Source organism: Pecten maximus, chromosome 4 (assembly GCF_902652985.1).
Source record: "Pecten maximus chromosome 4, xPecMax1.1, whole genome shotgun sequence".
NCBI classification, from domain to species: domain Eukaryota; kingdom Metazoa; phylum Mollusca; class Bivalvia; order Pectinida; family Pectinidae; genus Pecten; species Pecten maximus.
In genome coordinates this window covers 7,096,446-7,123,057 of record NC_047018.1, presented here as the reverse complement: position 1 = coordinate 7,123,057, position 26,612 = coordinate 7,096,446, and the positions used below count along the sequence as shown (strand labels likewise).

The window sequence follows — 26,612 nt, the reverse complement described above, 5'->3', positions numbered from 1 at the left end:
TGCTACTCAAAATTGTGTAATAGACTTGTTTTGTTTTTGAAATAAATAAGCAAATTCCTGCTGGGTTCCATGTTTGCGCTGTATGTAATCAATAAGATTTGCTTTAAAGAATTTTGTTTGAATTGGTAAAATAATCAAAGTTTTAGAATTAATTATATAATGTGCTGGTATTCAAAAAGTAAAAAACAAACAAGCAGAAGTTATGTCTTAAATATTTGCCATATTTTTTTCTGATGTAAAATTCACCAACATTTATTTACCTGAGAAACTGTACTTTTGTCGTTAAAGTGAAAGGAATATCCACATGGTAACATATTTGTACAGTAGCTGGGGAATACTAGATTTACTTTATAGTTTACACCTCTAGTTTTCCTTCTGTACTAAAAACTGATACTATGGACAGTATTTACCTTCTCAGTTTCTCTGTTGATGAATATTTATATATCAAAACTTTCGTTCAATAACATTAGATTATTATTGTTCTGATAAATAACAATCATTAACCTTGAAAGGGGTAATCATGGCTTTAATAGTTGTGTGATCATTTAAAGTCAGCTTTCTTTTTTACCTCTAATCTGTGCTGTGTTTTTTTCTGAAATAACACAGGGATTGCAGGGCTTTGTGTTGTGTGGTAGTAGATACATATTGTGTACGTACAGTGTGTTTTAAGTGTACTTACTGTGTGTTTTAAGTGTACTTACAGTGTGTTTTAAGTGTACTAACAGTTGTGCCTGCTTTAGACCAGTGCATTCTAACCGTTTGTGCGGTATTTGGGTCTACAGACGACTAACAGTGTGACAGGGTTATAGGCCAGTAGATGTGTTGTGGTGGTTCCCTCTAGACTGGACAGAACAGCCTTACAGTATTATGCTCTGTGTCTCATAACTCATATATAACTCACTCACCCAGGATGTAGTACGTAGAAAGATTTCATATTTCTTTTTCTTTTTCTTTTTTTTGCATGGAAAAATTTGCATATTTGCAATGTTTGGAATGACTTAGTGTGTAGAGAAAGAAAACTGGAGTAACAGAAGTATAGAAATAGGAGAGACTCAGTCAGGTGTACATACTTAGGTTTGGGCTGTTCAGTTACGAGGACAACAACGACACAATACTGTGAAAGGGGGATTTCATTGTCACAAAGCATTTATTGTTGTGTTACGTAATTTACATGGGAAGTGTAATCTTTTATTGTATGAAGAAGAGTTGATCATGAAAATTAAGATATCAGCAGTATCCACTGTCCACATTGACAGTGGTAGTATATGTATATCTCTGTCCACATATTGACAGTGGTAGTACATGTAGATCTCTGTCCACATATTGACAGTGGTAGTACATGTAGATCTCTGTCTACATATTGACAGTGGTAGTAGATGTAGATCTCTGTCCACATATTGACAGTGTTAGTACATGTAGATCTCTGTCCACATATTGACAGTGGTAGTACATGTAGATCTTTGTCCACATATTGACAGTGGTAGTACATGTAGATCTCTGTCAACATATTGACAGTGGTAGTACATGCAGATCTCTGTCCACATTGACAGTGGTAGTACATGTAGATCTCTGTCTACATTGACAGTGGTAGTACATGTAGATCTCTGTCCACACATTGACAGTGGTAGTACATGTAGATGTCTGTCCACATTGACAGTGGTAGTACATGTAGATCTCTCTCCACATTGATAGTGGTAGTACATGTAGATCTCTCTCCACAGATTTACAGTGGTAGTACATGTAGATCTATGTCTACATTGACAGTGGTAGTACATGTAGATCTATGTCTACATTGACAGTGGTAGTACATGTATATCTCTGTCCACATATTGACAGTGGTAGTACATGTAGATCTCTGTCTACATTGACAGTGGTAGTACATGTAGATCTCTGTCCATATTGACAGTGGTAGTACATGTAGATGTCTGTCCACATTGACAGTGGTAGTACATGTAGATCTCTTTCCACATTGACAGTGGTAGTACATGTATATCTCTGTCAACATATTGACAGTGGTAGTACATGTATATCTCTGTCCACATATTGACAGTGGTAGTACATGTAGATCTCTGTCCACACATTGACAGTGGTAGTACATGTAGATCTCTGTCTACATATTGACAGTGGTAGTACATGTAGATCTCTGTCTACATATTGACAGTGGTAGTACATGTAGATCTCTGTCCATATTGACAGTGGTAGTACATGTAGATCTCTGTCCACATTGACAGTGGTAGTACATGTAGATCTCTTTCCACATTGACAGTGGTAGTACATGTAGATCTCTGTCCACATATTGACAGTGGTAGTATATGTAGATCTCTGTCAATATATTGACAGTGGTAGTACATGTAGATCTCTGTCCACATATTGACAGTGGTAGTACATGTAGATCTCTGTCTACATATTGACAGTGGTAGTACATGTAGATCTCTGTCTACATATTGACAGTGGTAGTACATGTAGATCTCTGTCCACAGATTGACAGTGGTAGTACATGTAGATCTCTGTCCACATTGACAGTGGTAGTACATGTAGATCTCTGTTCACATATTGACAGTGGTAGTACATGTAGATCTCTGTCCACATTGACAGTGGTAGTATATGTATATCTCTGTCCACATTGACAGTGATAGTAAATGTAGATCTCTGTCTACATTGACAGTGGTAGTACATGTAGATCTCTGTCTACATTGACAGTGGTAGTACATGTAGATCTCTGTCCACATATTGACAGTGGTAGTACATGTAGATCTCTGTCCACATATTGACAGTGGTAGTACATGTAGATCTCTGTCTACATATTGACAGTGGTAGTACATGTAGATCTCTGTCCACATTGACAGTGGTAGTACATGTAGATCTCTGTCCACATATTGACAGTGGTAGTACATGTAGATCTCTGTCCACATATTGACAGTGGTAGTACATGTAGATCTCTGTCCACAGATTGACAGTGGTAGTACATGTAGATCTCTGTCCACATATTGACAGTGGTAGTACATGTAGATCTCTGTCCACATATTGACAGTGGTAGTACATGTAGATCTCTGTCCACATATTGACAGTGGTAGTACATGTAGATCTCTGTCCACATTGACAGTGGTAGTACATGTAGATCTTTGTCCACATATTGACAGTGGTAGTACATGTATATATCTGTCCACATTGACAGTGGTAGTACATGTAGATCTCTGTCCACATTGACAGTGGTAGTACATGTAGATCTCTATCCATATTGACAGTGGTAGTACATGCAGATCTTTGTCCACATATTGACAGTGGTAGTACATGTATATCTCTGTCCACATATTGACAGTGGTAGTACGTGTAGATCTCTGTCCACATATTGACAGTGGTAGTACATGTAGATCTCTGTCCACATATTGACAGTGGTAGTACATGTATATCTCTGTCCATATATTGACAGTGGTAGTACATTCAGATATCTATCCACACATTGACAGTGGTAGTACATGTAGATCTCTGTCAAAATATTGACAGTGATAGTACATGCAGATCTCTGTCCACATAACGACTGCTGCAATACATGCATTGCATTACAACTGTACAGTTGAAGTTGTCAGGACAGATTTCACTGTACAGTTGAAGTTGTTAGGACAGATTTCACTGTACAGTTGAAGTTGTCACACATAACAGATTTCACTTTCAGTTCATTTTTTGTTGTCAATGCTGATGATAAAAGGCTATCTCCGTGACAACTTTCTTGATCAACTTCAAAGAAATTGCCATGTTCAATACAAACTTTTATTAATTGTAAACTCCATGCTATACCCATCAAAATATGAGAACAAGATATAAACTACATTGTAAAGTTTAGATCTACTGGTAATACATACGTCTACCAATATGAAGTAAGAGAAAGTTTAGATCTACTGGTAATACAGTACGTCGATCTACCAATATGAAGTAAGAGAAAGTTTAGATTTACTGGTAATACAGTACGTCTACCAATATGAAGTAAGAGAAAGTTTAGATCTACTGGTAATACATACCTCTACCAATATGAAGTAAGAGAAAGTTTAGATCTACACGTAATACATACGTCTACCAATATGAAGTAAGAGAAAGTTTAGATCTACACGTAATACATACGTCTACCAATATGAAGTAAGAGAAAGTTTAGATCTACACGCAATACAGTACGTCTACCAATATGAAGTAAGAGAAAGTTTAGATCTACACGCAATACAGTACGTCTACCAATATGAAGTAAGAGAAAGTTTAGATCTACTGGTAATACATACGTCTACCAATATGAAGTAAGAGAAAGTTTAGATCTACTGGTAATACATACGTCTACCAATATGAAGTAAGAGAAAGTTTAGATCTACACGTAATACAGTACGTCTACCAATATGAAGTAAGAGAACTCTTTTTTCAATCTACACAAACTGATACATGGTTATTCAAGCTTTGTAACCAGTTAAAAGACTTATAACCAAACTTGATGTCCAGAAGGAACCGTATACCTTGATATAGTAATTATATCGTACCAGATAGGCTATCCTAAAGACATTGACGACTGTTGGATTTGGGTCAGGATCTGCATGGTTACCACAGTAATATGACATTAAATTATAATGGGGATTGTTTTAGTTCAAGTATGAACTTGATATTTGTATGTAATGTCAGCGTAACTTATTATTGTTTTATCTAGCTACGCAACCAGGCTGAGACAGAGCTGAGGGCCATGAGAGCAGAACTTATACAGAAAAAGATCAATCGTACATTGACACGGCACCAACAATTCCCATCATCCTTGTCCGTGTCTGATCCCTACCTTAACCGTACAGCCATCTCACCTCGCTCATAAAACCTTAATGTTCAGCTGTGGTTAATAATGAGCATCTTACATAGGGAAACAACATTCTATAGAAATGGAATTTAACGAAAACATTCTGCCACTGGATTCAGGGAGAAAAAATATGGTAACAAGATTTGTATTGTGTATATAGAAGAATGATCTTATGAATACTCATAAAGGAGGGCATAGTAAATAGAAGGGAGTACGGAGAAACATAGTGATGTTCTCATTATAATGATGTTGTTGGCTGATGAAGCATCTTGGATGCTAAGATCACTGTGTTAAGATGATGGCTATAATGATTATAAATGTGGGGTGTTAATTCAGTAGAATAATTAGATAGGTTTATAAATTATCAAAAGAAAGATTCCTGTGGGTTAGCTGTTTATAAAGTCCCACATTAACTACCTGGTATATAGTTAATTACTATCTTATCTTACTCTGGGAGTTACATTCCAATATTCATTTGTTGAGAGGCAAATCTGATTAGTTTTCTAATGTAGGAGCAGTTTTATCTGTTAAATTGTTAAATGGTGCTTATATTTACTCAAGAAGACAACAGGTATATAGTACTGTCTGTTTAATCAAATATAAGCAAACGTTGGATTTCCAACATCCTTAGTTTATCATATGGTATTGTTATCGTCGTTTGATATCGGTGTATGTAGCTCCCACTTTATTTATATCTGGGATGGCCTTTTGTAAAATGTCTGTAATAGATAAATATCTATAAATAGAAACCTGAGGAGATGATTTGTTAAATACTAGGAATCATCACTAAGTGTAAGGTAGTTTGATCACCAGAATTTCCTCTATAAAGGTTAGTTATATATGTTGTCCTCCTACATATATGTGACTTAATTGTTGATGAACCTTCCAATAAAATACTAAATGTACAATATTGTATAAGTTTTGTAGTATATCAACGTTAGCTGTTGAAGTAAAGAACTATTTTCTTCAAAATTATGAAAAAAACATGTTTTCTTTTTCCTGAATAAAATCTGAAGAATCAAAAGATACATACAGGGGTTTAGGTAGGCATATTGTACATGTTGTTCCCTCTGATAGTCGGTACCACCAGTAGACAACTGTCCACAGGGTTCCATGTTCCCCCTGATAGTCGGTACCACCAGTAGACAACTGTCCACAGGGTTCCATGTTCCCCCTGATAGTCAGACAACTGTCCACAGGGTTCCATGTTCCCCCTGATAGTCGGTACCACCAGTAGACAACTGTCCACAGGGTTCCATGTTCCCCCTGATAGTCGGTACCACCAGTAGACAACTGTCCACAGGGTTCCATGTTCCCGCTGATAGTCGGTACCACCAGTAGACAACTGTCCACAGGGTTCCATGTTCCCCCTGATAGTCGGTACCACCAGTAGACAACTGTTTACAGGGTTCCATGTTCCCCCTGATAGTCGGTACCACCAGTAGACAACTGTCCATAGGGTTCCATGTTCCCCCTGATAGTCGGGTACCACCAGTAGACAACTGTCCACAGGGTTCCCATGTTCCCCCTGATAGTCGGTACCACCAGTAGACAACTGTCCACCGGGTTCCATGTTCCCCCTGATAGTCAGACAACTGTCCACCGGGTTCCATGTTGTACACCAATCGATTTGTATGATAAGCCGTATATCTAAGAAACAAACTACATGTATTCTATTTTTCTTGTGTTTTGTATACATTACTGATATAACATCATGTTACAAGCCGCTGTGATAAACTGTACATATGTTGGTGGAGAACACATATTTATATTATTTTTTTTAATTTGTTCTCAGTCATCTGTCATGTTGTACTCATACATCTTAAGATTTTACATCTGTTTCCAGTCTTAGTTCTGATACTCTTCCTCAATTTATCATTTGATTGTGTAGTGTGATTTAATTTTAATTGAAACAAATATGTATGTATAGATTTTGCAGAAACATTAAGCAAACCTAACTTTCAGCAATAGTTTCTGCTTTATACCTTACATGTCATTATTGTCGTACAAAGTTTTCATTTAATCAATACTTCTTTGTGTTAGTCATTAAATGTCAGTCTTGTTCAACAGATTTGAATTATATTTTAAACTTTTTTCGTCAAGACATACTTTTAGACAACAGTATTATAGTTCTACATCATTGTATATGGTGCACTTCTTACTTTATGATAGACTTCAGTTTTGTGTTTATTGAATTTAGACTGATTATCATGATCTCTTGAAAATTTCAATATATTTGGAAATATTAGTATTTGGATTTTAGAAAGAAGCATATCTCATATCTTATTTTTTTTCTAGTCACCTACATTTGTGGTACCTACTATATACTGTAATTAAGAATGTACAACCTCTTGTTAAACACTCGACCAGAGGAAATGTATATGGTTTTTCACAGATATATTTTTATACTGCTACTTCTTGTTATTTTTTCAGAGATTTAATTTATACAGTTGTGTTGTTAATTCTTTGTTGTATATTCCTCCGTCCACAATTGTACAGACAGTGCCTATGATGTCTCAATTTTCTTCAATCGTACAAGGATCTGCTGTGCCTTCTAAGGGTGGTCTCTCCCTTAAAATTATTTTCTTTGTCCATTCAGTGATCTACTTTGCCTGTTAGCAGTTGTGATGTTATAATTATTAATTAAAATATTTATGAGAGATAGATATTATTTAAATATGATTACATCTGAATAAATTGGAAATAAAAATGCAATTTTGGCTGTTGTTGTTCTTACTAATAAATATCAAGATACTTTTCTCCTCTGTTTGAGACAAATGAGCAATCACTACACTGTATGGCATGAGAATCAAAGTGAAATTATGACCAAACAGTCAGTCTTTCTTTCATTGATGGGACTAAAACAATACTTAACACCAATCCAACAGTTTAAAGACTAATTAACTATTATACACTGTACAACACCTGTCACAGAACCTAGCTATCATACAACACCTGTCACAGAACCCAGCTATCATACAACACTTGTCACAGAACCCAGCTATCATACAACACCTGTCACAGAACCCAGCTATCATACAACACCTTTCACAGAACCTAGCTATTATACAACACCTGTCACAGCACCTAGCTATTATACAACACCTGTCACAGGACACAGCTATTATACAACACCTGTCACAGCACCTAGCTATCATACAACACCTGTCACAGGACACAGCTATTATACAACACCTGTCACAGCACCTAGCTATTATACAACACCTGTCACAGGACACAGCTATTATACAACACCTGTCACAGAACCCAGCTATTATACAACACCTGTCACAGGACACAGCTATTATACAACACCTGTCACAGAACCCAGCTATCATACAACACCTGTCACAGGACACAGCTATTATACAACACCTGTCACAGGACCTTGATGTTATACAACACCTGACACAGCACCTAGCTATCATACAACACCTGCTACAGCACCTAGCTATCATACAACACCTGTCATAAAACCTAGCTATTATACAACACCTGTCACAGCACCTAGCTATCATACAACACCTGTCACAGGACCTAGCTATCATGCAACACCTGCTACAGCACCTAGCTATCATACAACACCTGTCACAGAACCTGGCTATTATGCAACACCTGTCACAGCACCTAGCTATTACACCTGTCACAGAACCCAGCTATTATACAACACCTGTCATAAAACCTAGCTATTATACAACACCTGTCATAAAACCTAGCTATCATACAACACCTGTCATAAAACCTAGCTATCATACAACACCTGTCACAGAACCTGGCTATTATACAACACCTGACACAGGACCTAGCTATTATACAACACCTGTCATAAAACCTAGCTATTATACAACACCTGTCGTAGAACCTAGCTATTATACAACACCCGTCATAAAACCTAGCTATTATACAACACCTGTCATAAAACCAAGCTATTATACAATACAATTGTTTAAACAATTATAATAAGTTTCTATTGCCATAGTTCATTCCCTTGTTCACATATCACTAAAGGTCATCCGCTCAAAAGACGTTTGTTTTCAACTCACTAGGACTTCAATACCATCCCATTACATTCCATGAACAGTCAGCCATATGTATTTCTAGGTACACCAATAATAGAGCTCATTGGGCTTTAACAGTCGCCTGAGTAAGTTTCTGTCAGTTTGATCCATTTTGGCCCTGCCCATCAGCTCCTGAGTTGGCCAGTCAGAGTCAATATTTGCATACCGATTACCATCAATCTGCCATCCATTGTCTGGTCATTCTAACCAAGTCCGAATTATTTCCAGTGGCAATTCAATAAAATAATTAATGATGTTCAAAAATGTGATTTTCCCATATAAACTGTGGACAAGAGATCCCAGAGGGATCTTGGTGCCCACCACAGAATGATCCATATCGGTCAAATATAAGACTGATCTTTTCTCTTCTTTCAAAACATTTAATAACTTTATATAACACAATATAGCAAGAGCAACCTGCAATTGTCAAAATTCAAGATGGCCACCTGTCAGCCATGTTGTTTTCTGATCAGTTCCAAAATGCAATATGCACAACTATTGACCAAGGGGAATTTACATATGTAATATGAGAAAGATCACTTTAGGACTTTCTGAGAAATAGCAATAATAAACTTCAATTGTCAAAATCAAAGAATAGGGACCAAGGAAAACTTACCTATAAAATATGAGAAAGATCCCTTCAAAACTTTCTGAGAAATTGCATTAACATGAATTGTTTACGGTGGAACAGACAGACGGCCGGACAACAGACCATGGACGCAGGGCGATTTGAATCGCTAATAAGGTAAACTTTACCCCATCCCCAGGGGAAACATGGGGCCCCAGAGTTATGAAATTCACAATTTTGGTAAAGCACCTCAAGACCCTTCCATCTACATTTGTGTATGAAGATTATTTGAATCTACCCTATCTGGGTCTTCATTTTTTACCCACCCCTCTTGCCCTTGGAGGGTGAGGACCTTATAATTTACAGTTTGGTTGACTTTTGGCCATGAAAGGTTTCTGCAAAATTTCATTGAAATTTGTTCTGAAGAATTGGAGAAAAATTTGAAAGTTGAAATTCTTTACAAGCAGACAAAGACAAACAATAGGTGAAAAAATCTGCACAGGAAGGTCAAGTACTGGGTTTATATTTCACATTACGCTTGAACAAGGCAATTAAGTGGTCTTTTGACGTATGAAATGATTTGTGTATTATTTGTTTATTCTATGTGAAGAGTAAACTTTGGTTATCTGTCCATACATCAATAGATCAATACATTATCTATAGTTCCATCCATAAAATTAAACTTCAAAACTATAACAAAAACTTCTATAATGTAAATGCATTTATTTTTAAATTTACAACAAAGTAATGTATAGATTTTGATATTGCAAAACCGAGGCAGTGTTTCAAATTCTCTACACACAAAACAAGGCCAGACTTAATTCCAAGTACATGTATGTTGTTCAGGTATTTATCACCTGTCATTAAGGTTAAGGTTTTCTGTGTACATGTACAATGGTAGCAGCCAATCCGATAACTCGCCATTAAAGATGATAAAGCCAATGTATTGTTATTCACAAGAGTAGAACGGTATGCTCTTGTCCAATCCAAAGTGCTATACATTCTTGTATCAAAATACCTAAAACTTGAATGCTGATAGTTGATGTAATACACATCCACACCCTCTTTTCCCGCCAACCCTGACAACCCCTCCCTTCCCCCGCCAACCCTGACAACCCCTCCCTTCCCCCGCCAACCCTGACAACCCCTCCCTTCCCCCGCCAACCCTGACAACCCCTCCCTTCCCCCGCCAACCCTGACAACCCCTCCCTTCCCCCTGACAACCCCTCCCTTCCCCACAACCCCTCCCTTCCCCCGCCAACCCTGACAACCCCTCCCTTCCCCTTAAATGCTAAGAAAAACACATTATTCCATGATGATAACGTCTACCAATTTCCAAACGTGAGAATCTCTGGATAAGATCAAGTATTGATAATATAAGATCCATGAACCTTAACGATCACTTTCAAACTGCCATCCCATACGTATATACTGATAACTCTGATCAAGTTTGAATCTGATGGCAATTCAACAATGGTGATCAAAAATGTTTTCATATACATACTACAAACCCTTCCATATGAAGATTATTTGATTCATATAGTATCTGGATACTGTTAATTTTAGTCAATTTGACCCTTTTAGCCACACCCATCAACCCTTTAGGGTCAGTCAGGGCCAATGTGTGCATAGCATCTCGCATACTGATAATTCTAGCTAATTAAACAAATAATGCTAAAAGCTGGGATTTCCATACACAAACTATTGTAGTAAATTTGTCCCCAGAGGGCATTGGGAGACATCAGGGTCACGACATTAACAGTTTTTGTAAAGCACAGTAAGAGAATTTGATTCTACTCGATCTGGTCTTGAGAAGAAGATTTTTTTAAATTTTAGTCAATTTGACCTATTTTTGTTTCACCTCTGAAAAATGGGGACCAGATAATTTACAATTTTCATTGACCTTTGGCCACGGGAGGTTCCTGTAAAATTTCATTAAAATTGGCCCAGGAGTTTCAAGGAGAAGTTGAAAATATGAATCATTTATGGACAAATGGCACACAATGGATAACAATGGACAAAAACCGATTGGAATAAATCAGTTGAGACTAAAAATGGCCTGCAATATAGTCTATAAAATGTTCAACGATATATGTGTTAGTGGTATTTTATTATAATGCTACTATACGGCGGTAATACTGTATCACAAATCTTTGACTCTACACTATATAATAATGTATCAGTAAAACAAATCACTTCTTATACTAAAATTCATTTGGCTACACATACAACTTTCAGGAAACAAAACTGGTGCATAATAAATTATCTTGTTTGCACATATATATAAACTATACATTTATCAGAGACCTTTCACACACGCAATTTCCATCAATCATGATATCAAAAACAAAATCACTTATTGCCGTTTCCATGCTGAAACTCTGAACAAGTTACATGTTAGTTAAACCTACAAACAGTGGTGACTGTAACAGGTTGTACCAGATCACTTGTATGTGTGTACCCTGCTGGGGTACAACAACAGCTCAAATTCTACTCGAGTCAGATTTTTATCGTAAGACCTGATGGATTACACATTGTTGACCTCACATCTGACCCACATGTTCTGCATAAGGTCGTGAGAAGTCAATGCTATTGGCCTCGAGATCCTTCACCAGTCCCCTGTATTCCTGTCGAAGCTGCTGCTGGAAGCTGTGGAGAAGACGATTACCGCTGAGTGACAGGAAGTCCAGTACAAGGATGTTGGATGGGAAATGTCGACGCTGGTATGCACGTATTTGCTGAGCAGCCTCAATTAAATCTTCACCCTTGATCCAGTTGTAACTGAAAATTGACAACACGATTATCAGAAATCCGGAAAACCTCTTGCTATTTAAGCAATGAACAGTGGTTTTGATGTTGTTATAGTCAATATGGCAGCAAGATATATGGTGGGCAAATGGCATGGGAACCCATTAGGATTTCCATGCTACATTTACCCACCATACATCTTGCTGCCATATCGATTATAACAACATAACATGATTACTATCTGCTCAAATGACTAAATACTACTGACACACTTACCCTGTGTTAAGGGAGTGGAGACTGACACACTTACCCTGTGTTAAGGGAGTGGAGACTGACACACTTACCCTGTGTTAAGGGAGTGGAGACTGACACACTTACCCTGTGTTAAGGGAGTGGAGACTGACACACTTACCCTGTGTTAAGGGAGTGGAGACTGACACACTTACCCTGTGTTAAGGGAGTGGAGACTGACACACTTACCCTGTGTTAAGGGAGTGGAGACTGACACACTTACCCTGTGTTAAGGGAGTGGAGACTGACACACTTACCCTGTGTTAAGGGAGTGGAGACTGACACACTTACCCTGTGTTAAGGGAGTGGAGACTGACACACTTACCCTGTGTTAAGGGAGTGGAGACTGACACACTTACCCTGTGTTAAGGGAGTGGAGACTGACACACTTACCCTGTGTTAAGGGAGTGGAGACTGACACACTTACCCTGTGTTAAGGGAGTGGAGACTGACACACTTACCCTGTGTTAAGGGAGTGGAGACTGACACACTTACCCTGTGTTAAGGGAGTGGAGACTGACACACTTACCCTGTGTTAAGGGAGTGGAGACTGACACACTTACCCTGTGTTAAGGGAGTGGAGACTGACACACTTACCCTGTGTTAAGGGAGTGGAGACTGACACACTTACCCTGTGTTAAGGGAGTGGAGACTGACACACTTACCCTGTGTTAAGGGAGTGGAGACTGACACACTTACCCTGTGTTAAGGGAGTGGAGACTGACACACTTACCCTGTGTTAAGGGAGTGGAGACTGACACACTTACCCTGTGTTAAGGGAGTGGAGACTGACACACTTACCCTGTGTTAAGGGAGTGGAGACTGACACACTTACCCTGTGTTAAGGGAGTGGAGACTGACACACTTACCCTGTGTTAAGGGAGTGGAGACTGACACACTTACCCTGTGTTAAGGGAGTGGAGACTGACACACTTACCCTGTGTTAAGGGAGTGGAGACTGACACACTTACCCTGTGTTAAGGGAGTGGAGACTGACACACTTACCCTGTGTTAAGGGAGTGGAGACTGACACACTTACCCTGTGTTAAGGGAGTGGAGACTGACACACTTACCCTGTGTTAAGGGAGTGGAGATTGACACACTTACCCTGTGTTAAGGGAGTGGAGACTGACACACTTACCCTGTGTTAAGGGAGTGGAGACTGACACACTTACCCTGTGTTAAGGGAGTGGAGACTGACACACTTACCCTGTGTTAAGGGAGTGGAGACTGACACACTTACCCTGTGTTAAGGGAGTGGAGACTGACACACTTACCCTGTGTTAAGGGAGTGGAGACTGACACACTTACCCTGTGTTAAGGGAGTGGAGACTGACACACTTACCCTGTGTTAAGGGAGTGGAGACTGACACACTTACCCTGTGTTAAGGGAGTGGAGACTGACACACTTACCCTGTGTTAAGGGAGTGGAGACTGACACACTTACCCTGTGTTAAGGGAGTGGAGACTGACACACTTACCCTGTGTTAAGGGAGTGGAGACTGACACACTTACCCTGTGTTAAGGGAGTGGAGACTGACACACTTACCCTGTGTTAAGGGAGTGGAGACTGACACACTTACCCTGTGTTAAGGGAGTGGAGACTGACACACTTACCCTGTGTTAAGGGAGTGGAGACTGACACACTTACCCTGTGTTAAGGGAGTGGAGACTGACACACTTACCCTGTGTTAAGGGAGTGGAGACTGACACACTTACCCTGTGTTAAGGGAGTGGAGACTGACACACTTACCCTGTGTTAAGGGAGTGGAGACTGACACACTTACCCTGTGTTAAGGGAGTGGAGACTGACACACTTACCCTGTGTTAAGGGAGTGGAGACTGACACACTTACCCTGTGTTAAGGGAGTGGAGACTGACACACTTACCCTGTGTTAAGGGAGTGGAGACTGACACACTTACCCTGTGTTAAGGGAGTGGAGACTGACACACTTACCCTGTGTTAAGGGAGTGGAGACTGACACACTTACCCTGTGTTAAGGGAGTGGAGACTGACACACTTACCCTGTGTTAAGGGAGTGGAGACTGACACACTTACCCTGTGTTAAGGGAGTGGAGACTGACACACTTACCCTGTGTTAAGGGAGTGGAGACTGACACACTTACCCTGTGTTAAGGGAGTGGAGACTGACACACTTACCCTGTGTTAAGGGAGTGGAGACTGACACACTTACCCTGTGTTAAGGGAGTGGAGACTGACACACTTACCCTGTGTTAAGGGAGTGGAGACTGACACACTTACCCTGTGTTAAGGGAGTGGAGACTGACACACTTACCCTGTGTTAAGGGAGTGGAGACTGACACACTTACCCTGTGTTAAGGGAGTGGAGACTGACACACTTACCCTGTGTTAAGGGAGTGGAGACTGACACACTTACCCTGTGTTAAGGGAGTGGAGACTGACACACTTACCCTGTGTTAAGGGAGTGGAGACTGACACACTTACCCTGTGTTAAGGGAGTGGAGACTGACACACTTACCCTGTGTTAAGGGAGTGGAGACTGACACACTTACCCTGTGTTAAGGGAGTGGAGACTGACACACTTACCCTGTGTTAAGGGAGTGGAGACTGACACACTTACCCTGTGTTAAGGGAGTGGAGACTGACACACTTACCCTGTGTTAAGGGAGTGGAGACTGACACACTTACCCTGTGTTAAGGGAGTGGAGACTGACACACTTACCCTGTGTTAAGGGAGTGGAGACTGACACACTTACCCTGTGTTAAGGGAGTGGAGACTGACACACTTACCCTGTGTTAAGGGAGTGGAGATTGACACACTTACTCTGTGTTAAGGGAGACTGACACACTTACCCTGTGTTAAGGGAGTGGAGACTGACACACTTACCCTGTGTTAAGGGAGTGGAGACTGACACACTTACCCTGTGTTAAGGGAGTGGAGACTGACACACTTACTCTGTGTTAAGGGAGTGGAGACTGACACACTTACCCTGTGTTAAGGGAGTGGAGACTGACCACACTTACCCTGTGTTAAGGGAGTGGAGACTGACACACTTACCCTGTGTTAAGGGAGTGGAGACTGACACACTTACCCTGTGTTAAGGGAGTGGAGACTGACACACTTACCCTGTGTTAAGGGAGTGGAGACTGACACACTTACCCTGTGTTAAGGGAGTGGAGACTGACACACTTACCCTGTGTTAAGGGAGTGGAGACTGACACACTTACCCTGTGTTAAGGGAGTGGAGACTGACACACTTACCCTGTGTTAAGGGAGTGGAGACTGACACACTTACCCTGTGTTAAGGGAGTGGAGACTGACACACTTACCCTGTGTTAAGGGAGTGGAGACTGACACACTTACCCTGTGTTAAGGGAGTGGAGACTGACACACTTACCCTGTGTTAAGGGAGTGGAGACTGACACACTTACCCTGTGTTAAGGGAGTGGAGACTGACACACTTACCCTGTGTTAAGGGAGTGGAGACTGACACACTTACCCTGTGTTAAGGGAGTGGAGACTGACACACTTACCCTGTGTTAAGGGAGTGGAGACTGACACACTTACCCTGTGTTAAGGGAGTGGAGACTGACACACTTACCCTGTGTTAAGGGAGTGGAGACTGACACACTTACCCTGTGTTAAGGGAGTGGAGACTGACACACTTACCCTGTGTTAAGGGAGTGGAGACTGACACACTTACCCTGTGTTAAGGGAGTGGAGACTGACACACTTACCCTGTGTTAAGGGAGTGGAGACTGACACACTTACCCTGTGTTAAGGGAGTGGAGACTGACACACTTACCCTGTGTTAAGGGAGTGGAGACTGACACACTTACCCTGTGTTAAGGGAGTGGAGACTGACACACTTACCCTGTGTTAAGGGAGTGGAGACTGACACACTTACCCTGTGTTAAGGGAGTGAGACTGACACACTTACCCTGTGTTAAGGGAGTGGAGACTGACACACTTACCCTGTGTTAAGGGAGTGGAGACTGACACACTTACCCTGTGTTAAGGGAGTGGAGACTGACACACTTACCCTGTGTTAAGGGAGTGGAGACTGACACACTTACCCTGTGTTAAGGGAGTGGAGACTGACACACTTACCCTGTGTTAAGGGAGTGGAGACTGACACACTTACCCTGTGTTAAGGGAGTGGAGACTGACACACTTACCCTGTGTTAAGGGAGTGGAGACTGACACACTTACCCTGTGTTAAGGGAGTGGAGACTGACACACTTACCCTGTGTTAAGGGAGTGGAGACTGACACACTTACCCTGTGTTAAGGGAGTGGAGACTGACACACTTACCCTGTGTTAAGGGAGTGGAGACTGACACACTTACCTCTGTGTTAAGGGAGTGGAGACTGACACACTTACCCTGTGTTAAGGGAGTGGAGACTGACACACTTACCCTGTGTTAAGGGAGTGGAGACTGACACACTTACCCTGTGTTAAGGGAGTGGAGACTGACACACTTACCCTGTGTTAAGGGAGTGGAGACTGACACACTTACCCTGTGTTAAGGGAGTGGAGACTGACACACTTACCTCTGTGTTAAGGGAGTGGAGACTGACACACTTACCCTGTGTTAAGGGAGTGGAGACTGACACACTTACCCTGTGTTAAGGGAGTGGAGACTGACACACTTACCCTGTGTTAAGGGAGTGGAGACTGACACACTTACCCTGTGTTAAGGGAGTGGAGACTGACACACTTACCCTGTGTTAAGGGAGTGGAGACTGACACACTTACCCTGTGTTAAGGGAGTGGAGACTGACACACTTACCCTGTGTTAAGGGAGTGGAGACTGACACACTTACTCCTGCGTTAAGGGAGTGGAGACTGACACACTTACCCTGTGTTAAGGGAGTGGAGACTGACACACTTACCCTGTGTTAAGGGAGTGGAGACTGACACACTTACCCTGTGTTAAGGGAGTGGAGACTGACACACTTACCTCTGTGTTAAGGGAGTGGAGACTGACACACTTACCCTGTGTTAAGGGAGTGGAGACTGACACACTTACTCATGTGTTAAGGGAGTGGAGACTGACACACTTACCCTGTGTTAAGGGAGTGGAGACTGACACACTTACCCTGTGTTAAGGGAGACTGACACACTTACCCTGTGTTAAGGGAGTGGAGACTGACACACTTACCCTGTGTTAAGGGAGGGAGACTGACACACTTACCCTGTGTTAAGGGAGTGGAGACTGACACACTTACCCTGTGTTAAGGGAGTGGAGACTGACACACTTACCCTGTGTTAAGGGAGTGGAGACTGACACACTTACCCTGTGTTAAGGGAGTGGAGACTGACACACTTACCCTGTGTTAAGGGAGTGGAGACTGACACACTTACCCTGTGTTAAGGGAGTGGAGACTGACACACTTACCCTGTGTTAAGGGAGTGGAGACTGACACACTTACCCTGTGTTAAGGGAGACTGACACACTTACCCTGTGTTAAGGGAGTGGAGACTGACACACTTACCCTGTGTTAAGGGAGTGGAGACTGACACACTTACCCTGTGTTTAAGGGAGTGAGACTGACACACTTACCTGTGTTAAGGGAGTGGAGACTGACACACTTACCTCTGTGTTAAGGGAGTGGAGACTGACACACTTACCCTGTGTTAAGGGAGTGGAGACTGACACACTTACCCTGTGTTAAGGGAGTGGAGACTGACACACTTACCCTGTGTTAAGGGAGTGGAGACTGACACACTTACCCTGTGTTAAGGGAGTGGAGACTGACACACTTACCCTGTGTTAAGGGAGTGGAGACTGACACACTTACCCTGTGTTAAGGGAGTGGAGACTGACACACTTACCTGTGTTAAGGGAGTGGAGACTGACACACTTACCCTGTGTTAAGGGAGTGGAGACTGACACACTTACCCTGTGTTAAGGGAGTGGAGACTGACACACTTACCCTGTGTTAAGGGAGTGGAGACTGACACACTTACCCTGTGTTAAGGGAGTGGAGACTGACACACTTACCCTGTGTTAAGGGAGTGGAGACTGACACACTTACCCTGTGTTAAGGGAGTGGAGACTGACACACTTACTCTGTGTTAAGGGAGTGGAGACTGACACACTTACCCTGTGTTAAGGGAGACTGACACACTTACCCTGTGTTAAGGGAGACTGACACACTTACTCTGTGTTAAGGGAGTGGAGACTGACACACTTACTCTGTGTTAAGGGAGACTGACACACTTACCCTGTGTTAAGGGAGTGGAGACTGACACACTTACCCTGTGTTAAGGGAGTGGAGACTGACACACTTACCCTGTGTTAAGGGAGACTGACACACTTACCCTGTGTTAAGGGAGTGGAGACTGACACACTTACTCTGTGTTAAGGGAGTGGAGACTGACACACTTACCCTGTGTTAAGGGAGTGGAGACTGACACACTTACCCTGTGTTAAGGGAGTGGAGACTGACACACTTACCCTGTGTTAAGGGAGACTGACACACTTACCCTGTGTTAAGGGAGTGGAGACTGACACACTTACCCTGTGTTAAGGGAGTGGAGACTGACACACTTACCCTGTGTTAAGGGAGTGGAGACTGACACACTTACTCTGTGTTAAGGGAGTGGAGACTGACACACTTACCCTGTGTTAAGGGAGTGGAGACTGACACACTTACCCTGTGTTAAGGGAGTGGAGACTGACACACTTACTCTGTGTTAAGGGAGTGGAGACTGACACACTTACTCTGTGTTAAGGGAGTGGAGACTGACACACTTACCCTGTGTTAAGGGAGTGGAGACTGACACACTTACCTTGTGTTAAGGGAGTGGAGACTGACACACTTACCTCTGTGTTAAGGGAGTGGAGACTGACACACTTACCCTGTGTTAAGGGAGTGGAGACTGACACACTTACTCTGTGTTAAGGGAGTGGAGACTGACACACTTACTCTGTGTTAAGGGAGTGGAGACTGACACACTTACTCTGTGTTAAGGGAGTGGAGACTGACACACTTACTCTGTGTTAAGGGAGTGGAGACTGACACACTTACCCTATGTTAAGGGAGACTGACACACTTACCCTGTGTTAAGGGAGTGGAGACTGACACACTTACTCTGTGTTAAGGGAGTGGAGACTGACACACTTACTCTGTGTTAAGGGAGTGGAGACTGACACACTTACCTCTGTGTTAAGGGAGTGGAGACTGACACACTTACTCTGTGTTAAGGGAGTGGAGACTGACACACTTACCCTATGTTAAGGGAGTGGAGACTGACACACTTACCCTGTGTTAAGGGAGACTGACACACTTACTCTGTGTTAAGGGAGTGGAGACTGACACACTTACTCTGTGTTAAGGGAGTGGAGACTGACACACTTACTCTGTGTTAAGGGAGTGGAGACTGACACACTTACCCTGTGTTAAGGGAGTGGAGACTGACACACTTACCCTGTGTTAAGGGAGTGGAGACTGACACACTTACCCTGTGTTAAGGGAGTGGAGACTGACACACTTACCCTGTGTTAAGGGAGTGGAGACTGACACACTTACTCTGTGTTAAGGGAGTGGAGACTGACACACTTACCCTGTGTTAAGGGAGTGGAGACTGACACACTTACTCTGTGTTAAGGGAGTGGAGACTGACACACTTACTCTGTGTTAAGGGAGTGGAGACTGACACACTTACCCTGTGTTAAGGGAGTGGAGACTGACACACTTACTCTGTGTTAAGGGAGTGGAGACTGACACACTTACCCTGTGTTAAGGGAGTGGAGACTGACACACTTACCCTGTGTTAAGGGAGTGGAGACTGACACACTTACCCTGTGTTAAGGGAGTGGAGACTGACACACTTACCCTGTGTTAAGGGAGTGGAGACTGACACACTTACCTTGTGTTAAGGGAGTGGAGACTGACACACTTACCCTGTGTTAAGGGAGTGGAGACTGACACACTTACCCTGTGTTAAGGGAGTGGGGACTGACACACTTACTCTGTGTTAAGGGAGTGGAGACTGACACACTTACCTTGTGTTAAGGGAGTGGAGACTGACACACTTACCCTGTGTTAAGGGAGTGGAGACTGACACACTTACCCTGTGTTAAGGGAGTGAAGACTGACACACTTACCCTGTGTTAAGGGAGTGGAGACTGACACACTTACCCTGTGTTGAGGGAGTGGAGACTGACACACTTACTCTATGTTAAGGGAGTGGAGACTGACACACTTACCCTGTGTTAAGGGAGTGGAGACTGACACACTTACTCTGTGTTAAGGGAGTGGAGACTGACACACTTACTCTGTGTTAAGGGAGTGGAGACTGACACACTTACCCTGTGTTAAGGGAGTGGAGACTGACACACTTACCCTGTGTTAAGGGAGTGGAGACTGACACACTTACCCTATGTTAAGGGAGTGGAGACTGACACACTTACTCTGTGTTAAGGGAGTGGAGACTGACACACTTACTCTGTGTTAAGGGAGTGGAGACTGACACACTTACCCTGTGTTAAGGGGGGAGACTGACACACTTACTCTGTGTTAAGGGAGTGGAGACTGACACACTTACTCTGTGTTAAGGAGTGGAGATTGACACACTTACTCTGTGTTAACGGAGTGGAGACTGACACACTTACCCATGTGTTAAGGGAGTGGAGACTGACACACTTACCCTGTGTTAAGGGAGACTGACACACTTACTCTGTGTTAAGGGAGTGGAGACTGACACACTTACTCTGTGTTAAGGGAGTGGAGACTGACACACTTACCCTGTGTTAAGGGAGTGGAGACTGACACACTTACCCTATGTTAAGGGAGTGGAGACTGACACACTTACCCTGTGTTAAGGGAGTGGAGACTGACACACTTACTCTGTGTTAAGGGAGTGGAGACTGACACACTTACCCAATGTTAAGGGAGTGGAGACTGACACACTTACCCTGTGTTAAGGGAGTGGAGACTGACACACTTACTCTGTGTTAAGGGAGTGGAGACTGACACACTTACCCAATGTTAAGGGAGTGGAGACTGACACACTTACCCTGTGTTAAGGGAGTGGAGACTGACACACTTACTCTGTGTTAAGGGAGTGGAGACTGACACACTTACTCTGTGTTAAGGGAGACTGACACACTTACCCTGTGTTAAGGGAGTGGAGACTGACACACTTACTCTGTGTTAAGGGAGTGGAGACTGACACACTTACTCTGTGTTAAGGGAGTGGAGACTGACACACTTACCCTGTGTTAAGGGAGTGGAGACTGACACACTTACTCTGTGTTAAGGGAGTGGAGACTGACACACTTACTCTGTGTTAAGGGAGTGGAGACTGACACACTTACCCTGTGTTAAGGGAGTGGAGACTGACACACTTACCCTGTGTTAAGGGAGTGGAGATTGACACACTTACCCTATGTTAAGGGAGACTGACACACTTACTCTGTGTTAAGGGAGTGGAGACTGACACACTTACTCTGTGTTAAGGGAGATTGACACACTTACCCTGTGTTAAGGGAGACTGACACACTTACTCTGTGTTAAGGGAGTGGAGACTGACACACTTACTCTGTGTTAAGGGAGATTGACACACTTACTCTGTGTTAAGGGAGTGGAGACTGACACACTTACCCAATGTTAAGGGAGTGGAGACTGACACACTTACCCTGTGTTAAGGGAGACTGACACACTTACTCTGTGTTAAGGGAGTGGAGACTGACACACTTACTCTGTGTTAAGGGAGATTGACACACTTACTCTGTGTTAAGGGAGTGGAGACTGACACACTTACGCAATGTTAAGGGAGTGGAGACTGACACACTTACCCTGTGTTAAGGGAGACTGACACACTTACTCTGTGTTAAGGGAGTGGAGACTGACACACTTACCCAATGTTAAGGGAGTGGAGACTGACACACTTACCCTGTGTTAAGGGAGACTGACACACTTACTCTGTGTTAAGGGAGTGGAGACTGACACACTTACCCAATGTTAAGGGAGTGGAGACTGACACACTTACCCTGTGTTAAGGGAGTGGAGACTGACACACTTACTCTGTGTTAAGGGAGTGGAGACTGACACACTTACTCTGTGTTAAGGGAGACTGACACACTTACCCTGTGTTAAGGGAGTGGAGACTGACACACTTACTCTGTGTTAAGGGAGTGGAGACTGACACACTTACTCTGTGTTAAGGGAGTGGAGACTGACACACTTACCCTGTGTTAAGGGAGTGGAGACTGACACACTTACTCTGTGTTAAGGGAGTGGAGACTGACACACTTACTCTGTGTTAAGGGAGTGGAGACTGACACACTTACTCTGTGTTAAGGGAGTGGAGACTGACACACTTACTCTGTGTTAAGGGAGTGGAGACTGACACACTTACCCTATGTTAGGGAGTGGAGACTGACACACTTACCCTGTGTTAAGGGAGTGGAGACTGACACACTTACGCTGTGTTAGGGAGTGGAGACTGACACACTTACTCTGTGTTAAGGGAGTGGAGACTGACACACTTACTCTGTGTTAAGGGAGTGGAGACTGACACACTTACTCTGTGTTAAGGGAGTGGAGACTGACACACTTACCCTGTGTTAAGGGAGTGGAGACTGACACACTTACCCTGTGTTAAGGGAGACTGACACACTTACTCTGTGTTAAGGGAGTGGAGACTGACACACTTACTCTGTGTTAAGGGAGTGGAGACTGACACACTTACTCTGTGTTAAGGGAGTGGAGACTGACACACTTACCCTGTGTTAAGGGAGTGGAGACTGACACACTTACCCTGTGTTAAGGGAGTGGAGACTGACACACTTACCCTGTGTTAAGGGAGTGGAGACTGACACACTTACCCTGTGTTAAGGGAGTGGAGACTGACACACTTACTCTGTGTTAAGGGAGTGGAGACTGACACACTTACTCCTGTGTTAAGGGAGTGGAGACTGACACACTTACTCTGTGTTAAGGGAGTGGAGACTGACACACTTACCCTGTGTTAAGGGAGTGGAGACTGACACACTTACTCTGTGTTAAGGGAGTGGAGACTGACACACTTACTCTGTGTTAAGGGAGTGGAGACTGACACACTTACTCTGTGTTAAGGGAGTGGAGACTGACACACTTACTCTGTGTTAAGGGAGTGGAGACTGACACACTTACCCTGTGTTAAGGGAGTGGAGACTGACACACTTACCCTGTGTTAAGGGAGTGGAGACTGACACACTTACCCTGTGTTAAGGGAGTGGAGACTGACACACTTACCCTGTGTTAAGGGAGTGGAGACTGACACACTTACCCTATGTTAAGGGAGTGGAGACTGACACACTTACCCTGTGTTAAGGGAGTGGAGACTGACACACTTACCCTGTGTTAAGGGAGTGGAGACTGACACACTTACTCTGTGTTAAGGGAGTGGAGACTGACACACTTACCCTGTGTTAAGGGAGTGGAGACTGACACACTTACCCTGTGTTAAGGGAGTGGAGACTGACACACTTACTCTGTGTTAAGGGAGTGGAGACTGACACACTTACCCTGTGTTAAGGGAGTGGAGACTGACACACTTACTCTGTGTTAAGGGAGTGGAGACTGACACACTTACCCTGTGTTAAGGGAGTGGAGACTGACACACTTACCCTGTGTTAAGGGAGTGGAGACTGACACACTTACCCTGTGTTAAGGGAGTGGAGACTGACACACTTACTCTGTGTTAAGGGAGTGGAGACTGACACACTTACCCTGTGTTAAGGGAGTGGAGACTGACACACTTACCCTGTGTTAAGGGAGTGGAGACTGACACACTTACCCAATGTTAAGGGAGTGGAGACTGACACACTTACCCTGTGTTAAGGGAGTGGAGACTGACACACTTACCCTGTGTTAAGGGAGTGGAGACTGACACACTTACCCTGTGTTAAGGGAGTGGAGACTGACACACTTACTCTGTGTTAAGGGAGTGGAGACTGACACACTTACCCTGTGTTAAGGGAGTGGAGACTGACACACTTACCTCTGTGTTAAGGGAGTGGAGACTGACACACTTACTCTGTGTTAAGGGAGTGGAGACTGACACACTTACCCTGTGTTAAGGGAGTGGAGACTGACACACTTACCCTGTGTTAAGGGAGTGGAGACTGACACACTTACCCTGTGTTAAGGGAGTGGAGACTGACACACTTACCCTGTGTTAAGGGAGTGGAGACTGACACACTTACCCTGTGTTAAGGGAGTGGAGACTGACACACTTACCCTGTGTTAAGGGAGTGGAGACTGACACACTTACCCTGTGTTAAGGGAGTGGAGACTGACACACTTACCCTATGTTAAGGGAGTGGAGACTGACACACTTACCCATGTGTTAAGGGAGTGGAGACTGACACACTTACCCTGTGTTAAGGGAGTGGAGACTGACACACTTACTCTGTGTTAAGGGAGTGGAGACTGACACACTTACCCAATGTTAAGGGAGTGGAGACTGACACACTTACCCTGTGTTAAGGGAGTGGAGACTGACACACTTACTCTGTGTTAAGGGAGTGGAGACTGACACACTTACCCTGTGTTAAGGGAGTGGAGACTGACACACTTACCCTGTGTTAAGGGAGTGGAGACTGACACACTTACCCTGTGTTAAGGGAGTGGAGACTGACACACTTACCCTGTGTTAAGGGAGTGGAGACTGACACACTTACTCTGTGTTAAGGGAGTGGAGACTGACACACTTACCCTGTGTTAAGGGAGTGGAGACTGACACACTTACCCTGTGTTAAGGGAGTGGAGACTGACACACTTACTCTGTGTTAAGGGAGTGGAGACTGACACACTTACCCTGTGTTAAGGGAGTGGAGACTGACACACTTACCCTGTGTTAAGGGAGTGGAGACTGACACACTTACCCTATGTTAAGGGAGTGGAGACTGACACACTTACCCTGTGTTAAGGGAGTGGAGACTGACACACTTACCCTGTGTTAAGGGAGTGGAGACTGACACACTTACCCTGTGTTAAGGGAGTGGAGACTGACACACTTACCCTGTGTTAAGGGAGTGGAGACTGACACACTTACCCTGTGTTAAGGGAGTGGAGACTGACACACTTACTCTGTGTTAAGGGAGTGGAGACTGACACACTTACCCTGTGTTAAGGGAGTGGAGACTGACACACTTACCCTGTGTTAAGGGAGTGGAGACTGACACACTTACCCTGTGTTAAGGGAGTGGAGACTGACACACTTACCCTGTGTTAAGGGAGTGGAGACTGACACACTTACTCTGTGTTAAGGGAGTGGAGACTGACACACTTACTCTGTGTTAAGGGAGTGGAGACTGACACACTTACTCTGTGTTAAGGGAGTGGAGACTGACACACTTACCCAATGTTAAGTGACCGAAGAGACGGGCGTTGAGGAGAACAGGCGATGGCTTTCAGGAAATTCAGTGCACCAGACTCTGAAAGTATAATTGGGATTAAAAACTACAGGTTCTCGATTTCATCATTAATATAAAATATGTGTAGGTGGTAATGCAAGCAGTCAAGAGGTCTTAATAGCTAACTAGATCTTTAATAAGTTACAAGAGGCCAACGAGCCTTATCGGTCATTTCAGTTCTGATAGCAGATATGTATATTTTTAGATGTTATGATTTTAAACTACCATTCAGCACATCTCACCCCTGTGACCTTGAAAGTAGATCAAGTTTAACTCATTTGAACTAGAACACCAACTGGTCAGCAAGGACCCATTTGTGGCTATGTATCCCTCACACCCCAATAACAGCCAGGGTTATTGTCAGAGATCATAATTGCTCCTCTTCTTTGAACCCAAATGACCTTGACCATCAACATGAGCTTTAGTCAGTTGATCATGACTACAGCTTTGCTTCATAAAGTCTTAACAAAATGTTCAGCAGTGAAAACATGAACAAATTGACCTTGACATTTGACCCAGTGACCTTGACTTATGATTAGTTTACAATGACCCAGTGACCTTTGATCAGTTCCCTCCTTGTTTAATTCTGAGCAATTTGGCTTCACAGTGTCATAACAAAATGCTCTGGTAAAAGGTACCAAATCTGACCTTGATCTTTCGCACTGTGACATTGATCTTTGGTCAAGTCACACTCGCAAAACTGATTATGGCCTCACTTGAAATGGTACAA

General features: G+C 43.1%; 3 protein-coding genes across 9 annotated transcripts in view; 2 read left to right on the top strand and 1 right to left on the bottom strand.

Moving 5' to 3' along the window:
• LOC117325097 (zinc finger CCCH domain-containing protein 13-like) overlaps positions 1-6,042 on the top strand; it is an 89,591-nt gene extending 83,549 nt beyond the window's left edge. For 6 of the 7 annotated variants that reach the window (XM_033881042.1, XM_033881037.1, XM_033881043.1 and 3 more), the window contains one exon: positions 4,682-6,042. In XM_033881042.1, coding sequence (XP_033736933.1) covers positions 4,682-4,837 — 156 coding nt within the window. In that variant the 3' untranslated portion in view covers positions 4,838-6,042. Of the gene's footprint in view, positions 1-288; positions 308-4,681 lie in introns of all 7 variants that reach the window. The other variant, XM_033881039.1, reaches the window with a different exon arrangement.
• Positions 6,043-7,330: 1,288 nt separating this feature from the next.
• On the top strand, positions 7,331-8,293 carry LOC117324863 (involucrin-like). Its single transcript, XM_033880691.1, has 2 exons — positions 7,331-7,351; positions 7,754-8,293. The coding sequence occupies exons 1-2, from the start codon at positions 7,331-7,333 to the stop codon at positions 8,291-8,293; spliced, it is 561 nt and encodes a 186-aa protein (XP_033736582.1).
• A 3,258-nt stretch (positions 8,294-11,551) lies between these two features.
• The window catches only part of LOC117324862, a 41,587-nt gene continuing 26,526 nt past the window's right edge, over positions 11,552-26,612 (bottom strand). Inside the window, exons 11-12 of the mRNA XM_033880690.1 lie at positions 25,828-25,903; positions 11,552-12,226 (exon numbers count right to left, since the gene is read on the bottom strand). Of these exons, the coding sequence (XP_033736581.1) occupies positions 11,989-12,226; positions 25,828-25,903 (314 nt within the window). The 3' untranslated portion in view covers positions 11,552-11,988. The remainder of the gene's footprint in view (positions 12,227-25,827; positions 25,904-26,612) is intronic.

What these genes read in the sequence shown, in the direction of transcription:
- LOC117324863 (XM_033880691.1), top strand. Translation starts at nt 7,331, where the DNA reads ATGTCTCAATTTTCTTCAATC. An exon ending in TGTCTCAATTTTCTTCAATC is followed by an intron (nt 7,352 to 7,753) that starts GTACAAGGATCT and finishes CACCTGTCACAG; the next exon opens with AACCTAGCTATCATACAACA.